Source organism: Lissotriton vulgaris, chromosome 2_1, assembly GCF_964263255.1.
Source record: "Lissotriton vulgaris chromosome 2_1, aLisVul1.2, whole genome shotgun sequence".
NCBI lineage: Eukaryota > Metazoa > Chordata > Amphibia > Caudata > Salamandridae > Lissotriton > Lissotriton vulgaris.
In genome coordinates this window covers 845,573,638-845,593,354 of record NC_141687.1, presented here as the reverse complement: position 1 = coordinate 845,593,354, position 19,717 = coordinate 845,573,638, and the positions used below count along the sequence as shown (strand labels likewise).

At 45.6% G+C, this 19,717-nt stretch overlaps 1 protein-coding gene across 1 annotated transcript in view; it reads left to right on the top strand.

Annotated features, from left to right (window-relative positions):
• The window catches only part of DRC11 (dynein regulatory complex subunit 11), a 931,905-nt gene extending 913,040 nt beyond the window's left edge, over nt 1-18,865 (top strand). The window contains exons 16-19 of the mRNA XM_086956298.1: nt 6,199-6,285; nt 7,977-8,154; nt 16,313-16,551; nt 18,260-18,865. Of these exons, the coding sequence (XP_086812424.1) occupies nt 6,199-6,285; nt 7,977-8,154; nt 16,313-16,551; nt 18,260-18,427 (672 nt within the window). The 3' untranslated portion in view covers nt 18,428-18,865. The remainder of the gene's footprint in view (nt 1-6,198; nt 6,286-7,976; nt 8,155-16,312; nt 16,552-18,259) is intronic.
• The last annotated feature ends 852 nt before the right edge of the window (nt 18,866-19,717 follow it).

The following is a 19,717-nucleotide window of genomic DNA, read 5'->3' as shown; positions in this document are numbered from 1 at the left end:
CCTCCCATGCTCATGACGAGCTCAGCTCGTCATGAGCCACGGTTCCCGTGTGCTCATGACAAGCTGAGCTCGTCATGACCGTTAGAACGCTCACATGAAGGACTAATTCCACTGCTGTGCGAGCGTTCTACAGAAACGGTTGTGGCCATGACAAGCTCAGCTCGGCTCATGACGAGCTGAGCTTGTCACGAGCACAGGGGCGCTGTACGTGCCCCCCCAGCACAGCGGGGGAATCAGCCCCGCAGGCAAGGTGTTAAATAATGTACAGGTTTTCCTAGGTGCCAGCTGAGCTAGAGCCCAAAATCCACAGCTACCCAGCTTGAAAAAAATGGGTCAGTTTTGAATTGTAAAATGTGACGTCTCCAAGTTACTTTTTGGGTTGTTTCCTGTCGCAGACACTAGGTCTACCCAAACAAGTGAGATACCATTGTTATCGGAAGACATGTGGAGCACAGAGTCGTAGAACAGTTGTTTTTACCAATGGGATTTTGGTGCATTTGTGAGTCCTAAGCATAAGTGAATCAAGAGAGAGGACCCCACGCGACAAGGGGACGGAGCACCATTTTAAACAGTAAAATCAAATCTCCCCTTGGAATACTCGGTACTCAAATTTAAACCATTGTATGGTGCAGCTCAGTTGTTGACTCTCAGTACTTTGGGTTCTTCAAAAGCCTATTAATCATATATTCCCACAACTAGAAGTGTTTAGTGGATGTAATTGTATATTTGTTTTGTAAATTGGCCATTGTGACAAAAAGTTACAGATAAAAACGTATACAAAATGGCTGGGTTTTTTCCTATTCATTTCCAACATTTCTTTATTTCAACATTTAGTTTCTTTGGGAAAACCTTGAGGGATCTACACGTATGTGAATTAGGAACATTGTCTAGTTTTCAGAAATCTACAGCTTTCCAGGATCACCCATGTGTTTCACACTTGTTTCCACCACAAATAGGAAGTAGGTTGAAAGCACAAAAATGGGCTATATCTTTGAAAAGTGCCAGAACGGTGATAAAAAAATAGTTTTTTTAAATCAGCTCTGAATGTTTCTGACAGTGACTTTAGCACAGCAGACATTTATGTCATTTTTAGGGAAGAAAAGAAACTTTTACCAGGAGCACTTTTCTTCTTTTTCCCACAAAAACTCAAAATGTAGCTATATTTTGCGTAGTTTCTTGGTCCCCCCTCCAGCGGATTATACAAACCCTTGGTACCTTTAAAAATCCTAGGATGTTGGAGAAAAAAGGATGCAAATCTGGCATGGATACCTTATATGAAAAAAAATATACAGCTCTAAACGCAAAATACCCCAAATAGCCAAAAAAGTGCTCAGCATTGAGTGTAGAGGGAGGCAGTGGACCAGCAGTTAAGAGGCTAAACTTTGGGAGCTGGGGAAAGTGACAGAGCCACGAGGAGGGCCCTGGGCTTTCAATACTGCCTTCAATGGTCCTGCCGACTGGAGTGATGCCCAGTGGAATAAAATGCCAGTCCAGCCCTGCCTCCACCCTGTGACTTGGCAGTGGCTCGGTTCTTCCAATTAATTCTCTGGCTTGCCCACCTCTTCTGCAGTGTGGGCATTTACAGCGCTGCCAAGTTTCCGAGGTCCAGGTGTGATGTACAGCTCTAGTTCAGTTTTTCTTTGAATTCTGGGACTTGTAGTCTTGTCCATTATGGAACAGGATTACAAGTCCCAGCACTCAAATTAACCTCCTGTATTGAAGCACATCACGCATGGACCTAGGGAACAACGTGGCCGCAATGAGACGCCTTCAGCATCTTTCAAGATCATGCAGAGGGGAGGTGTGCCTTATTGCGGGCTCTGCCTTAGAAGTTTCACATTCCTCGATAGAAAATGTCAGCACGCTTTCAGACATTATTTGCTGGGCGCCTGTTGCAGCATTTGTAAGCTAATCTTCTTTAGCACCCTTGAGTGTTTTATATTGAGGACAGTGTATTTTCCACTTTAAACAAAGCGTGGATGTGACAGGCTCTACGCCTGCTCGATACCCATACATTATGGCATGTGCTGCTGGGTTTCTTTTCCGTAAAAGAGTAGGAATAGTGGAGTAAGGCTGTGAACTAAAACGATGGCGCCCTCTCCTGGCCTTTTAAAGACACTGTTCCATCTCCTATCAACTGATATTGGTAATTGCAGAGAGCTTACTTACTAGCCCTGACCTGGTGCTGAATTGCTTTGCGTGCGGATAGCAAGCACCCTACTCTACGAGACCCCTGTATTAATCATTTAGTCAAGCCTAACGTTTTTGAGGTATTTCTAGTTCATGTCATAAAAATATATGGTGCTATTGCCACGCAGATTTGTTCCGATTTCAGGAAGTACCGTAAGAGGATACCAATTTCCTGTCCTGGAGATAGTGGATTCTTTGCACGACTAGTAACCGGGGGGAGGGGGGGCATATTGGGGGGAGGGGCATATTATCAAGACAGGCGATAAAATTATCGCCGGCGATAATGAGATTGATAATATGCACTATGGAATTTCAATTGAAGCCCATGTTAGATGTCCTTCACATCTAACATGGGCTTCAATTGGAATTCCATAGAGCATATTATCAAGCCCATTATCGCCATTGTAGCAGCAGTTTTCTACCGCTAAAGCGGCAATAATTTTATCGTCTGTCTTGATAATATGCCCCCGGATCTTTGTTATACGAGTAATATAATCGCGCCGTTAGGCCCATGAATATTTGGAGCTAATGTTTCAGTATACATTAGTTCTAGGTTGGACGGCTATGCACCTGTGAAGTTAGGCAGATACATCCCCTCAGTATGTATTTGTAGTCCAAGCATAGTTTCAGTGGTACCTGCTAACATTTATTACATCTCCCACGCAGGTATCATACAGCTGCAGACAGTCCAACAAAGGAGCACCCATTTTCAGTTAGCTGTACAGGTTTTGATTGTATTTGTGAGAGTTAGAAGCTTGTTTTGTGTTCCATTGTGTTCTGTGAATCCTATCTTACTCACCAGCAAGGCAAGGGGGTGTCAGTGCATAAGGTGTAGGAGCTTTAGTAACCGTTCGAGTCTTGCATAAGTAACATAGGGCTATTTAGAGTAGTCTGGGGAGATGTGGGCGCTTCAATGGGAATAACAAAAACTGCAACAGACCTTCAACAAACCATAATTAACCCCTAGGTATCGGAAAGCGGCTGCTTCAATACGGAGTCTAGGGTGTGAATGCATTAGCAGGGGCAGAGTTTCTGATCAAGGAAAAATACAGGGCCTCATTTATGAGACCTTGTGTCAGTTTTGCGCTTCCGATGCGTCACTATTTGTGGCGCATCGGCGGCGTAAAACATGCCTCCTGTTGCGCACTATTTACAAAGTGAGGCATCTAAGCTGATGCGTCACTTTGTAAACCCCTGCTCTACATTATACCTGTGTCAGGTATAATGTATGCAGGGGAGTCGTTCCTCCGCAAAAAATCTATGAAATTTCACTGCGTCACTTCTAGGACGCTGTTGCGTCAAAATCTTGCACCTTCCTCACAGCAGGCGTAAGACTGACGCAGACCCTTTCACATGGGGCTTGCCTTGTGCGTTCTGATGCGGTCTACTTATAATTACCTTCTCAGCTCCTCACTGAGTAGTAAACCTCTGCCTCGCAGTGCCTCTGTACAGAGCCCTTCAGTCTGCACAATGAGCCTGAGGTTCAAAAGCAACATATCCCAGGGCCTCGGGGGCCTTGGATGAAAGAAAGCATTGTCTCTGGCAGAATGTTGCTGCATGCTTAACAGCGGGCTTCGAGTGAGCGGTGCCCCAGCCAGCTCTACAGAGCTGCTTTTTGAGTTACCCTTAGTAGGCAAGGAGGAGCCGAGAGCTGAAGTGCTGAGAGGCATGCTGCCTGAAGGGACAGCACACTGAAGATCACCAGATCTGCACCAGGCACGTCGAAGGCACTGCATGGCTCTGCCACTGAGCAGAGGCATTGATGTAACGCTGCAGGGCAAGTAGGGAATTTAGACTGCTTTATTGGGAATATGTGGTATGGTGATAATTCTAATGCAAATGATATACATTGACTCAGCACATAACAAATATTAATTATTGTAAAATTAAAAAAAGAGGTGTGTATCTACTGTTTCGTGACGTCAGTGAAACACCTCCTCATCTATACTCTGCAAGGCATTCTCTCACAGGTTTCCCATATTCCGAACCTCACCAAATCCCCGGGTCTTGTCAAAATGAAGGAACACTACGAGGTTCTTCACTCTACAGCAAACATGGCTACACATGTGCCTCTGGGGGCTAGGTCCATGCTGGGTGTGACCCCTAAAAAAGAGGGGGTTCATGACAAGATAGTCATTGGAGCTGAGGCGTGTACAGTTCTACACTTGATTAGGGTAACCGTCTCAATTTGGCCAGCCCATACATTGACCGTGCAAATAAACTTTCTGCAAAATGTGGAATTTCACTCGACTTAAAACACAATGGGGCAGATTTACAAGGAACTGACGCATATGCATAGATGCGTCAGTTTCCTTGCGCCACCTCCAAATGTCCTTGCGCCACCATGGATTCACTGTATTTACAATACAGTGCACCATGGCACAAGGAATTACAGATGCGTCATAAATTCTGACGCATCTGTTGGAGGAAAAGTGACGCATTGTTGGAGTTTATCACAAAAAGTAATGCAACTCCAGCAAAGCACCAGAAAACATAGGTAGGTCCCATGTAAAATGCCCTGCGTATATCCTTATGCCTGGTCTTCTGAGCAGGCGTAGGGATTTTGACCCAGTGAAGGCGTAGAGTGACGCAGTTAAATCTTCGTGGCTTTTTGCATGGGAATGCCTACCCTGCATACATTATACCTGGCACAGGTATAATGTGACACAGGGCTTTACAACGTGACGCATCTCCCTAGATGTGTCACATTGTAAATAGGCCGCAACTTTTACGCCACCGCTGCGTCATAAAAGTGACACATCAGCAGTGCAGAAGTGACACAAGGGGCTTGTAAATCTGCCCCAAAATCTTGTCTCAGAGGCAAGTGCATCTCTACATTGTCTCGGAGTCTGCCTGACACACATAATTCTTCTCTGATTGGCTTATTGATGTTCGAAAAAAAATTCACATTTTGTTTTAAGATCTGAAAAGCAGCCTCTTCTTGAAGCTCCCTAGTCAGAAGTGGTAAAAGAAGATTCCCCAATGTAGGCTCTCTGCATGTGAGAAGGAAAACGAAGGAAAGAATACAATCATATTTTCTGATTAATGAGAGACCTTCATGTTTGAACTACTCTCACTTCAAAAACTATGATGCGCTCCCTTATGCATTTAAATCTTTGGTATGCACTTTAAACGTGCAACACTCACTCCCCAATCAGGTGTAAAGCAGTGTTGGAGAGTACAGTGATCCGCTTTGCATGTGCTCACATTGCTAGGAAGAGCAGCCATTCCTGTTCACGTCACATATCGCTTAGATAGATGTAATGTCTGCACGAATCCCATTGTGTTCAGATGAGGCGAGTCCTGCATGTGTATCACGTGGTGGAGAGGGGGGCAACCAGGCAAGGTTCCACCAGTGTTGCAGAGCACAGACCAACACAGCATGCATCCCGCAATGTCTCTATGCAGAGGTCAGCCTCATGGTCCACCAGCGTTGCTGAGCACAGGCCAGCACTGCATGCATCCCGCATTGTCTCTATGCAGAGGTCAGCCTCATGGTCCACCAGCGTTGCAGAGTACAGACCAACACAGCATGCATCCCACATTGTCTCTATGCAGAGGTCAGCCTCATGGTCCACCAGCGTTGTTGAGCACAGGCCAACACAGCATGCATCCCACATTGTCTCTATGCAGTGGTCCGCCTCATGGTCCACCAGCGTTGCAGAGCATAGGTCAACACTGCATGCATCCTGCATTGTTGCTATGCAGAGGTCGGGCTCATGGTCCAGTAGTGTTTATGAAGCCTGTAGCCTCTTCAGTAGTTAAGGTGATTCTGTCACTAGATGTCCTTAGGATGGTAGATAACCCCTTGATAGCTGGTTTCCCGATCTCTTGATCCAGAATACAGCTCTGCCAATGGTGGTGCCTGAGGGGGGACTGACTCCCCTTGAACCCTTGCGGTTTGTGTATAGTAGATCGCATGTAAGAAGATACCTCATCACAGAACTCCCTGATATCCAAAGCATGCCTCTCTAAACCTCACATGGCCATTGTTTGTGTCTGTTACAGGTCGCCCGACAGCTGCAGCCATCCGTGGTGTGGATTGGAGATGCCGAAAAGACCTTCTACAAGAAAGTGCCCAAACAGGAGAAGGCGGTGAGGAGCTTTCCTAAAATCTCTTATTTTTTCTCACATGTGGTGCTGAACAGTAACAGTGGCTCACTTCACGTCTGCAGAGTGGTTTACATTTACCAGTCAGGATCTCCTTTTAGGTATAACTGCAGTGCCATCTTCATGAGATGAATCTAGCTGAACATATCTTCTGTCCATCACTCGTACCTCATTAAGGTATTGCTGACCAGCATAACTCAACTACACGCGACTCCACTCGAAGACACCTGATACCCCACACTTCCAGAGAGCATCTAGTGATCACCCTTTGTGTCTGAAAAGGTCTTGCTCTGAAAACGCCCCGCGCCTGCAGCATCCATCTCTTGATCACCCCCACACAATCTGATGACAGTATCTTACCATCCCTCACGCCCGCAGAGGTCTGCTCCATACTGTCCCTCTCCTGTACATTTAAAGACTGCTGCTACAACCACAGCACTCATCTGCTGATCACCCCCAAACAATCAGCAGGCATCTTCTGGCCATCCCTCAGAGCAGGAGAGGGCACCTGGTCACCAACCATACCACATACAGATAAGATTGCCCAACCACCCTTGCAGAGAGCAGCTGCTGACCATTCCTGCACCATAAGAGTGCTTGGCTTGGCTATCCCCCACATCTGCAGAGGACTTCTTCTAACCACAGCACAACTGCAGAGAGCATTCCCTGACCACTCCCTTCGTTGCATAGTGACCACCCCGTACATGTGTAGAGACTCTTCTAAACACCACTCTAACCTGTTCCTTTTCTCAACAACACCAGCAGATAAGATCTCCTTAGAACCACTCATACCTAATGCGTTATTGACAATGTCAAAACTTCAGAGTACATCTCTGAACACTACAAATCTATACAACACTGGAAAGACCTCACCTTAATGTGAGAATACCAGAGGCCGGATCTATGATTCCAGCAGGTATCACACACCAAAAACTGGCAATTACAGCTTTTGTCCCCAGAATGGGAAATAACCACACTGTCCCACTAGGTAATACCAAGTGCTTTTCCATATGCTGTCCCTGATTCCAATAACAAATCCGCTGACAGTTTGCACCTGCTCAGAGCAGGCTCAAGATGTTAGTGGGGAGGGACAGAGGCATTGAGGTGGGGAGCAGATGGGCGGTGTGACAGGGCGGACAAGGGCAGTGGTGAGGCAGGCCAGCAGGAGCCTTGTCTGTTCCCCTGGGGTGCTGCAGGGGTTAGGTAGGGTTCTGCCTGTGTGCCCACCCGTCAGCCCTTCCCCTTTACTTGCAGTGGTTTCACGGGGAGAGGTTCTTCATCCAGTGAAACCAGGCTGCTGTCTCTGGTTCGAGATTTTTCGGGTGTGGAGACACAGGGTTACCTGTAATGGCCCTGGATGGGATACCACAACTGGTAATGAGAGCCCGTGTGGCATACAGAGCTTGAATCCTTCTCACATTGAACGATGGCGACCTCTGATAGAACAAACTATGATCAAAATAGTGAATAGAATTGATATGATACTTCATTATACTACAATTATATAACTACTTTAAAATATGTATCTTCGATGTTCTTTCTGTACATCAATGAATAGTGTTATTATTACCAAAATATGCCATACAAAGGCAATAATGTAAAAGATTCTCTTTACTCACACCTGTCCTCTGACCATTTATCGGCTTCTTCGTGCATCTTCTTTATTTCTCCTAAAGCTGGATCCAAAGCGACTGAAGAAGAACCTCCCCAAGATCCTGAAATCCTTGAAAGCCGAGGACCGGGTCCTGATAGTGGGAACCACTGAGCGCCCCTTCGATGCCGACATCAAGTCCTTCTGCAAGATCTACAAGAAGGTGATCCTAATCCCCCGGCCAGACTACGCTTCGCGGTTAGGTAAGTGGAGGCTTCCACGTGCTGGGATAAAATGGCTTAAGAATCACATATATGAGACCTCCACAGCTTAGACGTTTGCTACAGGGGTTGACAATGTTTCATATCAAACTTTTCAGTCTAGGTCTGCAGGCAATCTATTGATCTAGCTACAGTGTGGTTGCCTCTCATGCCTCAGTGGTTTGTGGTTGCTTGCATGTCAAGTGTTCAATGACACCAAACTACTTGGTATTGGCAGTCACTACTGTATGTAGCCTGCGCAAAGGAAATGAAAGATTAAATACACTTCCACATTGTTAATGCAGCATAGGCAGCAACTGCACACTCCTCATAAGCCTCTGAATGGTTACCTGGACAAAAGATACCTGCTCTATCCTCCTAGACTGTCACATAGGCAGGGAAAAGAAAAAAAATCAATTTTCATTACTTTCAATCCAATCAATTGAAAACAAATAAAGAATTATACAGAAGGGAACTGCAATAAAATAGCTAAGGGGCAGATTTACCAACAAGTCAGGCAACACAGCAAGGCAACACAGCAAGGCAACACAGCAAGGCAACTTGCTGTGATGTGTCGCGTTACGGGCAGCAAGCCGGAATGCACAATATCTTCTAAGATATGGTGCATTCATGGTCTCTCCTTGGGCTAGCCCACTGAGGACAGTCTAGCTCTAAGGCAGGCATTTTGTGCCATGGTGCAACGGTGCCTGCGTTACAAGCAGGATTGTTTCTGTGCAGAAAGGGACACCTCCGTGCACGAAAACAATCCTGTGAACCTTTTTCCTCTAGCGGTGTGTGCTACAGAATGCAACACATGTAGAAAGAGGTAAAACCAGGGGAAAACAACATATTACTCCTCGTTACGCTTCACCTGGGAAAAAACAGCATTTGGACTCATTTCCAGGTGTACTAGCGTTAGTAAATCTGGGAATGCACAAAAAACATGGGTGGATGCTTGGGAACACCTTCCAAGGGCTGAGTAACACAAAGCAGCGACTTGTGCTTCCTTGCGTTACTCCAGATATACTAAGGCACGCAAAGCCACACAAGGTGGCTTTACTTGGCTTAGCAAATCTCACTCAAGCCATTCCGCTGTATTGCGCTGCCATGTGTGGCATAGGAGCAATGTAAGTGCTTCGTAAATCTGGGCCTAAGTGACGAGCTAAATAGTAAGTGGTTATCCATTTCCTCTCTACTCAATTTTTCATTGTAGTGCCAGAAATGAAGAGTAAACCCAAAAGGGAGCTTGACATTTCTTTTTCCAGATTTTCTGTACACATTCTAAGGTGAGAAGCGACTACGTTCACCCCCAAACCTGCAGACTCACACATTAATGCAGAAACCCTCGTAAACACATACCCACCCACACTGACGATCAGACCCATACACATACATGGGTTCACCCAACAAAGAGATCAATTCTGGAAAACAGACCCACACAAACTGTCTCACTGGCACAGATCCACACTAAACAAATACCACCACATGCACCCAGACCCGCAGTCTCACAGATTAACAGGCTGACCTATACACACAGACCGACCCCAAATACAAACTACATTATGCACCTACACAAATGCCCACACAGTCAGACCCACTCCAATAGAGCCCCATTCACATCCGGACATATTCATACACATAGATCCACAAACACTAGCTCACAGACATTCATACGGTCCGCCAATCTCCATCTCACTCGTCCATACGCTACCAGTGTTTCTTCAGGTGCCAATACTAGCACCAGGTTTTAGCAGTAAGCATTTAACAAGGGCCATATCCAAGGATAATCTGCTTCTGGAGGCCACACCTGGAGTATGATAATCTATCTCTTGCTAATGGACAGGAGAATACTAGTGGAGGCAATGGTGGGTCTATGCAACATGAGGCGCGTGCTGAAAATTCACAAAGATTCATCTCCTTGCAAATACATATGCCCAGTGGCGGCTGCCACACAGTAGTATGGATGGGGCAGGGGTGGGAGGGGGAAAGACAAATAAAAAAATTCACTTACCTGACTGCCGGCCGCCACCTCTCCTCCTTCCTCTTCTGTTCCTCCCGGACCAGAAGCACACAGGCTTCCCAAGCCAATCACGACGCTACTGTTACCAGCATGACAGCAGTGTCATGTTTGGTCTGAGCGTCGTAGTTCGGCGGGATGTATGACATTACAACGCATGCTTTTACAGCGCATGCTTTTACATCGCAACTTTTACAACGCATGCCTTTACAACGCATAGTGTTGACGGGTGCTGGATAGTGAATAGTTTAATTTACTATTCGAACTCCAGTCCCCGTGGATAGTAGGGAAGGTGTTGGATAGTAAATTAAATCTATTCCCTATCCTAGAGCACCCCCCCAGCGCATTGCGTTGTAATGGTTTGCGTTGTAAAAGTTGCGATGTAAAAGCACTGCGTGGTAAAAGTTGCATTGTAAAGGATGTTTCCCAGTTCGGCGCTGCCTGTGCATGTTCTTCGCCCAGGCTGTGCATTACAGCCTGGTGGAGAACATGCTAAGTGCGCATGACTGTTTGGCCGGCCCAAGACGGCCAACCAAACCGTCATGCACTCTTAAGTGCCCCAACTGCTCCTCACCATGCTGGCTGTGACGACTGACCAGCCCGCCCCATAAAACTGCCTCGGAAAAATAAAATGATAATAACATTGTGTTATTATCATTTTACTTTGTCTTTTTCCATTGCTCAAAGAGCAGTGTGGCTGCGCTCCTCTGGCTTAGCAGAGGAGACGCCGCTGCATATGCCCCTACATAAATACACATAACTTCACACCAGGCGCGCAACACCCATTAGGCTCACCGGGCTTCAGCCCCCCCCCCCCCCCCCGTCGTGTGTGGCAGCCCGGGATGAGACAGATCCCGGGCACACACAGAGCCGCACCTGAACGTTTCACAGGTCTTTAAAAGACCATTTGAATGTTAATGAGGCCTTGCAGTTGTTTCACCCCCTTCTAAGAGCCCCTGCAGCTCCACTTTGCCTCCTGATTAAAGGTTCAGCCCCCCCAAAAAAAATTCTTAGCTCCCCCCCCCCCCCCGAAATTCGGCTCTAGTTCCGCCTCTGCTTCACACAGGTACACGCAGACAGATTGATTCACACACACACAACCCCTAAGGCTTGAGCTTCCAGAAATCGGTCGGCTGCTGTATTAGGATGCCACCACCAGGTGGCACCACAATACTAGAAAAAAGCCTGATAATTCTTTTTATAGGTGGCTTGAGAGCACAGTTATCTAATAGTGATTGCTACCAATACCTTTAAAAAAAATAATACACAGAGTTGACTTTGTCCCTGCCCGGAGGAATATTCCTCTCTCACCGTATTCAGTTGGTTTTATGGTGTATCATTCTGACCCAATGGTGTGCTTTCATTGCAACACAAGAAGAACAAATGAACATCTTAGACCTCCAATGAAATATCACATATGAATTCCCTATATCATAAATGCAATATGTTTTCAGAAAACAATCATTTGTTTTATTTGCTCAATAGTTCAAGCTTTTTGTAACATATCACTTTCAAAAGTTTGTTTATTAGGTGATAAAGGCTCTCCAACAGCATACTACTATTTTTCACTCAGCACTCAAAATACTTGCACCATTCCTGCCTGCCTCATACACACAGAGCAAACCCCCAACAGGCAACCAAAGAAAGACATGTGCAGTCATACTCACATACACACACACGCACACACACAAACAGGCACACACATAAGCACCTACACAAATCACCAATACACACCGCCATGCACTAATGACAAACACACACCTACAAACAGACCAACATGCACAACGCCCACACAGACAGTCCAAAGGCATAGATGGGCATGCATGCACACACACACACACCTCAAACACACAAACCCATAAAAACTTATATTGGTCTCCAATGGGTAGTTATAGTGAGGTCTGCATTTCCATAGAAACTTCCTTTTTTAGTTTTAACTTTGGTATCGTTTGACTTATCTTCACAAAACTTCCCAAAAAAGTGTTTTATTTTGCTTAGCTCTTTCTTGAAGTGTTACAGGATGATCCGTCAAGCGGGCGAAGAAAAAGCGGAGTCCCAATACACAAACTCCCCATGTATTTTCCATAGACTTTTTTGGATTTTGAGACTGCAAAAACTCTTAAACCAAATTATACCAAATTTGACAGGAAGCTAGGTCTTGGTCCAAAAAGTGTGCTTTTTGTGATTTGGTGTACATTCATTCAGTAGTTTTTGAGAAATTAAGGATGAAATATATTAGTATACTTGGGTTTGATGGGCTCTCACAAGAGTGCCTGTGGGAACGAGCACCCTCATAGCTGCCCACAACATGAAAGTGAATGTTGCAGCAACCATTCCAGGACTCCGGGAACTTAGGCCTGTGCAATAAAAATTCATTTAAAAAAGTAATATATGGTGCAGGGTAGGGATACCCTGCTCTCGCAGCCCTTCTGAGGAGTACCAGTGGTTCACCCTGAGGCCAAAATGTAATTAAAATTGGGGGGGTTTGCCCTGAGCCTGTGGTATTCCCAGAGGGTCATGGCAAATAAATAAATAAAATGGGATCTGCCATATTATTTAACTTTTAATGACCCTGGTATGGACCAGGTTTGACAGTCACAGTATATCATTAACTGGGGAGGTGGACATACATGGGGCCCCATCCTCGAGCCACTTTTGTCCCCGGGTACCACTTCCGCTGGAGCCCGTTGTGTTAATGAAGGGGGAGGGTGGCACTGTCTTGTGTGCAGGGTAACTGAGATTGCTCCTACCTGACGGAGCATGGAAAAATACCTGGTCCCACAGGTGGGAGCAATGCTGGCTCCTTCTGTACCCAGGATTGGTGCATGCAGGGATCCAGCAGGGGCCACCTGGGCTCTGGGGCTTCCCTCTACAGCCTCCAATGGCACTTTTTCTTGGCCTCAGGAGGTCCCAGGGCACCTATATTAGGCACTGGAGGATGGGTTTCACCGGTTGGAAAGGGCTCAGGGATGGGGGCCATGCACCCCTCCCCTTTAAAAATAATACAGCCCCAAAGGTTAGGGTCAACAGGGTCTGTAAACACTCGGGGAGGAGAGCTGCATCCCCACTCCCCCCAAAAAGTAAAACAGTCCCAGGGGATAGGGGTTCCTGGGGCCAGTAAAGGCACAGGGATGCAGCCATGTGCCCCCCTCCTCGCAAAAAATATTGCAGCCCTTGGGGACGGGGTCTCTGAAGACTGTACAGGCTCAGGGTGGTGGACGCATACCTCCCTCCCCAATAATTATAAAAACACAGGTGTCCGGATGGGCACCGAGACACCCAAGATATTGTAAAAATACATTATTTTATTATTCACTGCTCCTTACAAAGAGGACCCCATAATATCCTGCAAGGGTTTTTTTAAATATTTATTTTAGCTTGGTGTGCTCCTAGACGGCACAGGGGTACCACCGAATATTTTTTAAATATTGTGGGTGCTGCAGGGAGTGAATGCCCCCAGGAGAACTTACCATATATTTTGTAAATCACTCCTAGCTGGATCTCTATGCTCCTCAGCCGGAGTGCAGAACCTCCTTGTGGTGGCTGCACTATGCAAAAAAAGTCTCCAAGACATGTTGGTAATTTTGTATTTAAATGAAACTATAATACATTTTTTTTATCACAATCAGTTTTATTAAATATTCCACTGTGTAAATAAAGAAAATATATATTTCATTGTAATTATTGGTCATATTTTAACAATGTAGTTTATATATGTTTATATACCGATAACCTAAAGGAACTATAACTCATGTGTGTGTATACACACACACATATATATAACAGTAGTCTCTCACCACAAAACTACCAAGCAGGTAACAAATAGGAAAAACCACGCGAGTCCCAATCTTCATTCGGCAAGTTTATTGGTAAGGAAAGTTCACCAAATCTGACGCGTTTCGGGCGTCCGCCCTTGGTCACAGATTGTCAGGTAAATGAAAGAACATCCCTTTTAAAGGGTACATTGCACAAATTCAATTGGTGATTTTTTCTCATTTGCAACACCATGTGATTAAAAAATTAAAAACCGAGGACACACTACATATGGCTGACCTAGATAGTCTGTTTTCCAAACCACAATTTGATAGATACAGAAATCGAGCAGAAGGAGGTATTATTACAATATTTACATTTAGTTACCAAAAACATGTAGACATTTCATTTTTAGTTGCAATGTTTAACACCATGTAAACTTCATTTCAAACAAATGCTGTCGGTGTCCAATTAAAGTGATATATATATATATATAAAGAAAAGAAGTTGCCTCCAAGATGCAGCCACACTACCGTGAGTACAGTCCTTTATTTGTGAACTACAGGGAAATCAGACCATCTGCTCCTTTGCATCCATTTCAGGCCAAACGCGTTTCGAGCGCAACATCGCTCTTGTTCACTGGCAAAGGGGGAAAGGCATAACACACACCACCTGCGCAAATTTAAATATCCCGCCTCTGTGGGCATCTGCACAAGGAATGCTGGTAGTTGTGGTGCATGATAAATAATACCCCCAGTGGGTTATATGCCTCGCCCCAAAAAGTTCAAAATGATTACCTCAGTGGGCTGCGCTGAAGCTGTCCAGGCCAACACCCTGTCCGTACTGCATCCACAAAGCGGACTCACCGTCCCCACAGCGACTACATTCCCTGTTGCTGCAGGCCCGCCTTGTAAGCAGTGGGGGTCCATCGGGCGGGGAACGCCTTATTATACAAAGAAAAGAAGTTGCCTCCAAGATGCAGCCACACTACGGTGTCCCAGAAAGCAACAGTGGCTCCCAGGTGAGTGGTGCTCAGGGTCGTTCTCGGTGGAATCCGAGAGAATAGCTGGGGGTTGGGCACTCTGCAAGAACGTTCAGGGACCCCACAATTGATGGTGCTGCCTCGGGTCCCCGTGACCTCTTCAGTCGACAATCCGGATTTGGAAGTAAGCAGGGGCGGGAGGGCAATCCAACCCGTCCAATATATATATATATATATATGAAACAACAGATCTCCTTTCAAATGAAAAGAAGCAGAAACCTCAGCGGGGGTGAAAGGCAGCTCCATTTTAATAACAGTTCAAAGGCAAATGCATTTCGGCCGGTGTGGCCTTCGTCAGCGCCTGCAATAAATGTTTGAAGAGCCCCACGTTGCTGCAGTTTAGAATGAGTCCAACCGCACTACGATAGGTGCAGATGTCAGCTCCGCCCCTAAGCTTCAATTATCTCAGTTCAGCTGGTCAGAGAAAGTCTCAAGACTCAGTGTCCCAGAAAGCAACAGTGGCTCCCAGGTGAGTGGTGCTGATTTCCCTGTATTTCACAAATAAAGGACTGTACTCACCGTAGTGTGGCTGCATCTTGGAGGCAACTTCTTTTCTTCATATGTATATATATATATATATATATATATATATATATATATATATATATATATATATATATATATATATATATATATATATATATATATATATATGTGTGTGTATGTGTGTGTGTGTGTGTGTGTGTGTGTCTCGTTCCGTGTGGATTTTGAAAGGAACCGGGGAAAGATATATCTATCTATATGACTATATCCATATCTATCAATGTACATCTTTTGATTTCTATGTACTCTGGGTGTTCTCCTTAAATAGCTGCTGTTTTCTTTAAAAGCAGTGTATAAAGAGTAACATGAATTTGTATGATTAATGAAACGAATCATTTTCATGACAAATAAGTAACTATCTTTTCTGTCATACTTACATTTCTATAAATATGTAAGGAGTTTTTGCATGCTGCTGACAAAAGCCTTTCCCCAGTGCATCAGTTGGGAACATTAATAATGCCTGGGCAAAAGTGTAACCTCATTAGTATCTGTTTTATACATGAATACACCAAACAACGGTTGAAAGATGGATGATTAATAGTGTCTGCCACTGAGTTGCTCCACATCTGCCAGAAACCAGTGTTTAGTAATCTGAAAATGATGCATCAAGTGGTGGAATATGTGGCAAGTGCATCAAATCCATAATTAAGTGGAAAACGACTGCCGGAGAATTACACAATTTTAATTTGCTTTTAACTTAAATACAAATAAATACTTCCATATTTATTACCTGACTGGTGGCAGTGATCCGTGAATGCTCACTTGCTTTTCCTCTTCATTCCTCTCTCTTCCTCTGCGGATGGCAGTGCTGTGGAAACACCTCATCCTGCAGCATGGGGGCTCCGTCAGCAGCGCCCTGAACCTCAGCTGCCTGGCAAAGATCACGGATGGCTTCACACCGGGACACATGGTGCAGGCTGCCCAGAATGTCCTCAGTGAGCGCCGCATCCGACACCTCGTCAAGAGGCCCCTGACGGCCAGTGAGTTCATCCCCTACCTGGCCAGGCAGGAGCCCGTGTATCAGGAGGAGGAGGAGGCGTTTAAGGTGAGGGATGGGTGGTGGTCGGGGCATGGGGCTGCCTGGAACTCAGCTCAAGTCTGCCCTGCTATTCCTCACCCTCTGTCACTGTCAGTCAATAGAAGCTTTTCCCAGTATATGTCACTAACACTGAATGTCTATTATTTCCATCCTCTTCATCTGCACGTGCCCTGTCAATGGAAATTAAGAGCTGGCTCCCTCCTCTTCGTCCTAAGAATTGCTCTCACTGGAGGTGAAGCCTTTCTCTGGCCTCTGCATCCTCTCAGTATGTTCAACTAGAAGTAAAGGCCTCCAAATCCCCCCTATTCCAGTCCTGGGGCCTGTACTCTGGCTGCAGAAGTGTCCCCCTCCTCTTCACTCTGCCCAATCCCAGCAGCTGGAGATGACGGCCTCTCTGTGTGTTGAATATCTCTCTCTCTCTCTCTCTCTCTCTCTCTCTCTCTCTCTCTCTCTCTCTCTCTCTCTCTCTCTCTCTCTCTCTCCCATTCTCTCTCTCTCTCTCTCTCTCTCTCTCTCTCCATCCCTCTCTTCCTTTCACTCTCTATCTCTCTCTCTAGCTCTCTCTCCCTCTCTCTCTCTCTCCCTCTCTCCCCCTCTCTCATTCTCTCTCCCTCTCTTTCTCTCTCTCTATCTCTCTCTCTAGCTCTCTCTATCTCTCTCTCTAGCTCTCTCTCCCTCGCTCTATCTCTCTCCCCCTCTCTCATTCTCTCTCTCCATTGCTCTCTCTCTTTCACCCCTCTCTCTTTCTTTGTATCTACCCACCTAATACAGTATGCTGAAGGCACTTCATTGTCCTCACGGTCCTTCAGTGCATGATGCAATACCCCACTCCTCATACTCCCCCAGTGCTTGCCTCTGTCTCTGGCCCACTCTTTCTATCTCTGTCCATCCTCGACCGAATATTCCCCCAATGGTAGGTTATCTGGAAGCATGACCCTCTCTTCATGTTCTCGCAGCAATTTACTAGAGGTGAAGCGTTGCCTCCCCTCCTCATCCTCTCCAGTCCCTAAATGGGCGTCCCTTCCATCTCATCCCTCCCAGTGCTGGTCATAGGAGAGGAAGGCCTATCACTCTCAACCTCCACTAGTGAACTGGAGGTGAAGGCATATCACACTCTGATTCTTTTGCTGTTTTCACTGGAGATGATGGCCTTCCTCCTCATCTTCCTCCAATGCCTGTGAAGGAGAGGTGAAAGCATGTAATTTGTAACTTTGTAGATTTATATAGCCCGGCTTATCACCTATGAGGGTATCCAGGCGCTGCCCATGGGCAGGGGGGATTAGGTGATTTGCCCAGAATCAGAGGATGTTGAGCCAACACCGAGATGCGAACCCGGATCATCAGCTCCTGAATCGGCAGCTCTGCCCCTGCACCAAATCCTCTCCCCACTCTGTGCCCAACACCCCACCCATATCTTTTATATGTGAGAGTAAGTCTCCTTATTTGACAGTGTTTATCGTTCAATGGAGAGGGCTTGCCCACCTCTGACTCCTCGTCCTGCCCAAATGTCAGTCACTGAGAGGTGAAAACCACCCACCTCCTCCTTATCCAGTCTCATCGCCTGTTTCTCAGAATCTTTGCCTTACCCCATCTCTCTGATCTTTTCAGTGCGTGTTATCTTGTAATACTCAGGGCGTGTTATCTTGTAATACCAAACGGGGCCTTGCCCGTACCATGTTAATCAGTGTAAGGTGTTGTGCTGTTGTCGTTGCAGGCATGGTATGCAAAGACTCCCCTTGGCAAAAAGCGAGCCAAAGCGCTAAGGGAACAAGAGGAGGGCACGGAGCAAGGAAAAGGCAAGAAGAAGGAGAAGGACAGTGGAAGTAAAAAAGGCAAGAAAGGAGGGAAGAAAGGAAAGAAAGGCAAGAAGAAGAAGAAGTAACCAGACACAATGTTTACCATCGTGGAGTCTTCCACCGACAAGAGATCATCCCCTCCCCATCCTCGGCTGAATGGATCCCAGCAGACCTATGAGACTAACAAGGTCTAAGACCTTCAAGAATGTGAGATGATGTCTATTGTGACAGAAGCACTCCATTTGTTTTATCCAGTTGACCATAGGTCCAGCACCACCTTCATCAGAAGTACTCATTGGCCAACAAGTGGGGTAATTAATACTCCAGATGATGCTTCCAAAATATGGCCAATCCTTCTGAGAAATCGTTAATCCTTAGATCACTGTTTATGTCTAATTTGTTCGACAAAATGTACCTAGTCTGGGACCACACACACCAGATCACACTCGGTGTATAAAAGCATCCTGGGAGTCTAGACCATTCATTCCCATTTACAGCAATAATCCTGCGCAGAAAAATAAAAATGTTTTTATTAATTGTTCGCCCAAACATTGAAATGATACGCTTCCTTTTCATAACTTCAAATCACTAGAATCACTAGAAGAAATCATTGCTGTGTATTTGGAAGTTTTTCCTACTGGCCCACATCCAGTGTTGCTGATTTAGCCAGGCCATGGTGCAGCTGTGCTGTACCTCATTAACTGATGGTGTCTACACCTAAATGACATCGCCAAAATGAACAGAAATCACAAACCCCGAAGAACTAAATTGAGTCAGATTTCCAAGTCTAGATGGTAGAAGAAGTTGAATTCTGAAGGCACTCACCTTTTACTTCAATAAACTGTGGAAAATATGATTAGAATACTGCAAAATAAAATGAAGGCTTTGCCAAAAATATAATTAGTGATGAATCAAGCCAACAAACTGGTTTAATTTTATGGTTTCTTCATTTTTGTATTGCATTGTAGTTGTATTTATAAAGCGACTCCTACCCCATATGAAGTATTGAACCTCTTTATGGCGGTGAGCACACACTCTGTAGCCTAAACTTAGTAGTTAATCCAGTAATTATTAATTATTGTAAATTTGTTGATTATTGGGTTAGTATTGTGCTCTGAGGGAACTAAAGTATTTACTCCAGTTTCTAGAGATGGATTTGGTTAAAGGTTTACGAAGGGTCCTGGCTTGGCAGTTCAAAGTTCATGGCTGTCGGAGTCGGTCCCTGGAGCCCCAGTGTGCTGCTGTCACCTTTGGAATACTCCATGGAGTGAGTTGCTTCAAATTACTCTCCTGTGTTTGCAATGGTTGAGGGGTGTGGATACTAGGCCAAAAGTGAGATGTAACTGGAGATTCTTTGACCAACGTTCTCAAGATAC